General features: G+C 35.2%; 1 protein-coding gene across 7 annotated transcripts in view; it reads right to left on the bottom strand.

Moving 5' to 3' along the window:
* Positions 1 to 5000, bottom strand: part of LOC144968049 (uncharacterized) — a 19722-nt gene that overhangs the window by 8074 nt on the left and 6648 nt on the right. For all 7 annotated transcript variants that reach the window (XM_078906011.1, XM_078906016.1, XM_078906014.1 and 4 more), the window contains exons 2-5: positions 4928 to 5000; positions 3698 to 4012; positions 2827 to 2951; positions 1404 to 1554 (exon numbers count right to left, since the gene is read on the bottom strand). The exon at positions 4928 to 5000 is cut by the window's right edge. In XM_078906011.1, the coding sequence (XP_078762137.1) occupies positions 1404 to 1554; positions 2827 to 2951; positions 3698 to 4012; positions 4928 to 4997 (661 nt within the window). In that variant the 5' untranslated portion in view covers positions 4998 to 5000. The remainder of the gene's footprint in view (positions 1 to 1403; positions 1555 to 2826; positions 2952 to 3697; positions 4013 to 4927) is intronic.

The following is a 5000-nucleotide window of genomic DNA, read 5'->3' as shown; positions in this document are numbered from 1 at the left end:
TGTCTACATAATAGATGGCAGCAACATCAAATTTCTGATCTCTAGATAGGTCGATTTGATGTTGCAAGTTCATTCCTTTACACAGATAACATATAATATAATAATCATAATTATAATAAATAATTGAGCTTTTATATAGCGCAATATCCACTAAATGTGCTCAAAGCGCTTTACAAGGGGTCCATGATTAACAGCAACACGTAAAATGTAGAACGAGACATAATGCCTTTTAGGCAATATTATTAATTTTTTTCTGACATGTTGCTGTTAACGGCCAGGTACTCATTTTACACCTGAATATGGTGAGAGAATGTGAGTGAAGAGCTTTTTCCAAGGACTCATCTATGCGCCGAGCAAGGCTCGAAGCCAGGACCTTCCGATCCGAACGCGAGTGTCATACCACAACACCACATAGCCGCACTACTATATAATATATTCTTAATCCTTCAGGATTCTGCTCAAGACACCTCAATTTATAGGTGGGTCCTGATAATTCAGTGGTAAATTATCTACTTGATGTGGTCAAAAAGCTTTAAATAGGGTCCCATGTAACCAGCAACACTTAACATGTATGACGAGACATAATCTATGTATTTTTCTATTAGTAGATGATAAGTAGAGTGGTAATTGCTCACTGTAATTGAATAGTACAATACAGTTTTGCAAAGAACTTTCAGTCTGATCTAATGTTGTTAGAACTAGCTACCAAAATTTTAAATTTTAATAGGTTTTCAGAAAGGTGGGAAGGAAGGGGAGGGGGGGGGGTTTCGACAGCTCAGTTGGTAGAGCACTTGCTTCACATGCAAAGGGACCAAAATCTATCCCGGGTGCAGTCGAGATTTTTTCTGATCACCCATCATTAAATGGGTAACTGAGTCTGTTAGATTTGGTGGAATGAACTTTGAAATATACTAGCGTCATATCCAAAGGATAGCAAGCAATTGCTATTGTCCATTTCACTCTATTGAAACTGGGATAAACTCCGGCTCCATGGGCCTAATGGCTCGGAAGGACTACTACTTTTTCATAAAGGTATGAATGAAAAAAATCATTCCTGATCAAGCAATGTTAATTTAAATCAGAATTATGTTTTCCACTGCTTCAGCTACATTGACTTAACTTTCAAAAAGTAATAAATAATATATGACGATATCTAAACAGACCTTGTCCTGTCCGATAGATAGGTTGAAATTATGAACGCTTTGTTAATTCTAAATGCAGCAACCCAGCTTTATTACTCACACTTAGAAAGGAAATAACAAACAAACAACAAAACAAACACACACAAAACCCCCCCCCCCTAAAAAAAACAAACAAACTTTTAAATCTATGCCAGTAAGGAGCAAAATGTGCACTGTAACAGAGTTCCAATTTTCTCTGTAGTCAACAAATTTCTTGATTACCTCGACACTTATCAGAGCTCCACAGAGTTTTCTCACCCTTGGTCACCTGCAGTACAGCTGATGGTATAGATGTGTCATTGGCATCATCATTGGACCAGGAAAGACCACTCCTAACATTTAGATCTACAGCTTCCATTTTTATTGAACTTCCCTGTAGATGAGGAATATGAAGAATTTTGGTTAGTTTGATGCATATTATGTATTCTATATAATCGAGCTTTTTTGAGCTTTTTTAATATAGCGCAATATTCACTAAATGTGCTCAAAGTGCCTGACCAACAGCAACAGGTAACATATAGAACGAGACATGACGCCTATTAGGCGATACTACAATTTTTTGGACAGAGACAACTTTGTTGATGACCAGGTACTCATTTTACACCTGAGTATGATTAGATAATGTGAGTAAAGTCTTTTCCAAGGACTTAACTATGCGCCGAGTGAGGCTCAAACCCAGGACCTGATCCAAAAGCGAGTGTCATACCACAAGACCACATAGCCGCACAAAACATTTACGAATACATTTATTTAAACATTTACGAATTATGTTTTAATCTCTTGCTTTCCATTAGTTTTCATCAGATCAAACAGACGGCATCAGAGAAATAACATATTATCTTTACTTTAAATGATAAAGAATCAGAACTTTGTGAAGATGATTATTATTCAGACCTTCATGTCCACAAACCGTATCTTAAAACTTATGGAGGCAAATGACGTAAAATAGATGTTCCAAAAAGAACAAAAAATGTAGTTATTGATTATAAGCAATATAGAATTATCAATAAATTTTAAACTGAAAACAGATTATGTACTTGATCAAACTAATAGAACTTAACTGTATCGTTTATCAATCAGTTTATGGACTCAACATTAATCAATTATTTTATGAGATTTTTGTTTGATAGATAACCGTTAATCGACAAAGCTAGACATGCATGAAGAAAATAGAACTATAAAACAAATCAATTTTTTGAACGAGATTTATGATATAACCATAACCAATCCAAATACTGTAATGTAAAAAAATGTAAATACTGTCATTGGTCGCCTCAAATTATCTTCTCCTCCAATATTATATTAAAATGTGTGGCTATGTGGTCTAGTGGTATGACACTCGCTTTCAGATTGGAAGGTGTTGGGTTCGAGCCTCGCTCGATGCAAAGTTGAGTCATTGGAAAAGGCTCTTTACTCACATTCTTGCACTGTACTCAGGTGTAGAATGAGTACCTGGCTTTAAACAGCGTTGTCTCTGTCAGAAAAAATTGTAATATGGCCTAACAAGCGTCATGTCCCGTCCTACATGTTAACTGTTGCTGTTGTCCGGGAACCCTCTTATAAAGAACTTTGAGCATGTTTAATGCATATTGCGCTATATAAAAGCTCAAATTTTTTTGTAATATAAAAGCTCAATAATGTTTACCTGAATGCTACAAGAACACATTTGACCCTGAAGATTTGTTCCTGAAAAATCCGGGGAAACAAGATAGGGGGAATTTGGTGAGAACGACACTGACTTATTCTGACACATCTCTATGATGGATGATGCTGTGGAGAAAGAAATTTGTAAAAAATCATGTATTGGCTAATTTGGAAGAATACAAAACTAGTAACTATCTAAAAGGAGAGAGAAATAAGTCATTTTTGACCCTACATTAGATCTAGTATCAAAATTGTTTAGATTGTAGAGTGAAAATATAACGTCTCCCATCTAACCTAGCCGAATTATAGGGATTTTTCGATTACAAAACTACAAATAAGGGAAACATGACTTTTTTCATATAATAATATACTGGCTTCTCTAAAAATGATGAAAATCAAAATTATATCATCTATATTAATACTCACAACATCTGCCCGCCAGAATATATTGTATCAACACATAAAACTATGTGTAAACTTAAACCTTTATAGACTGATTGATAGAATTTAGTGAGAAAGAATCACACAACTAATGGTCTGAAAGTATTAACACGGAGCTGAGTGAGTCAACCTTGTTCCTTCTATTGGTCAATATTCTGTTCTAGATATATAAAAAGACTGAAGAAGCCAACAACCTTTCTACAGTTCTGCCCTTTTCACTTTAGATTTACTGCACTGATTAAGATTTACAACACGGTATCTATAGAATGCAATGGTAGCTTTCATTCAGTTTTATCAATGCTAAGCATCACGACTTGAATTGGAATTAAACTGAAAATAGGTCAGACTGCAACAAATAATCACTCATGAAATGGAAATCAACATGTTTCACTCATACCAAAATTTAAAAAAACAAAACAAAAACAACATACAAGGAAGACAATCATAATCCACTAGGACTGCCATCTCATCTATATCCTTGAAACAGCTTGTTCTTTCCCTTTGTCCATTTATATCCACATCTTCCTTACATGGGCCGCTATTTGAAGTCACAGGGCCATTGCAGTTGGCCACAAGACCAACATCATTAATATAACTGTTGCATTTGCCCATCTTTATTCCACAGTTAGATCCACTTTGCTTTGCAGCATAGATTTCACTTTTTATACGAATCCACTCTCCATCAGTGCATGCTAATGGCTCTGTCTTGTTTTCCGGACTACATGCAATTGCTCTGGTGCAATGGACTGTTGAGAAAAGACAATGACAAAAATATAGAAATTAATCATACAAATATTATCAGAATACAATGCTTAACAACAGTAAATTTTCAATTCAATTAGCGTAATTCCAGCAATTCTACAAGGAAAATAAAATCCCTTGATTTTTCTTAACTAATTATTACCTGTAATGGTGCGGCTATGTGATCTACTGATGTGGTATGACACTTGTCCTCGAATCAGACGGTCCTGGGTTCAAGTGCCAAGTAGCGCATAGTTGAGTCCTTGGAAAAGGCTCTTTACAACCATTCTCTCACCATACTAAGGTGTAAAATGAGAACCTGGTCATTGACAGCATGCATTGTCTCTGTTCGAAAAAAAAATGTAATATCGCCTAACAGGCGTCATGTCTCGTCCTACATGTTAAGTCTCCTTGAAAAGTGCTTTGAGTATGTTTAGTGGATATTTAGCCTTCGTTTTCCTATCTCATGGAAATGATACACAAGGATGAGGTCTAAAGAAAGGGTCAAAAATTGACCAAACTTAGATTAATCAAAATGGAGCTAGAACTTATGATATGACGATACACATATTAGTCACAATAATGTAAGTCAAAAGTTTTACAATATTTTCTTTAAAATTGTTTGATGTGTTTACAATATGAGGAATTAAATTATGGGTAGAAAACTGGCCCGTAATCAGGAGGTCTGAGGTTCAATTCCTAATCGAGACAGGCTGATTGATTGGTATGTTTTTATCTTGTATTTTTCTTTTTGCTTTGTTTGGTACTTCGAGTAACATTCATATTCAGATTCAGATACTGTTTCACCACACTTTTTCAGATCTTATTTTTTCATTGTTGAAGTAAACCCATATTTTCTGCTTATACCTTCAAACCTTTTTTTAAAAAAGAGAAAATATCAAGAGTAATACACTACCAACCTTTGGTGGGTATATGAATCAAGATGGCCAGAGTGAATAGTACATGCGTGGTTCTTGATAATGTTCCCATCCT

Source organism: Berghia stephanieae, chromosome 3 (genome assembly GCF_034508935.2).
Source record: "Berghia stephanieae isolate SIO BIC M18660-M18661 chromosome 3, UCSD_Bste_1.3, whole genome shotgun sequence".
Lineage (NCBI taxonomy): Eukaryota > Metazoa > Mollusca > Gastropoda > Nudibranchia > Aeolidiidae > Berghia > Berghia stephanieae.
Note: the sequence above shows the minus strand (reverse complement) of the source record. Positions and strands in the feature narration are given on the sequence as shown.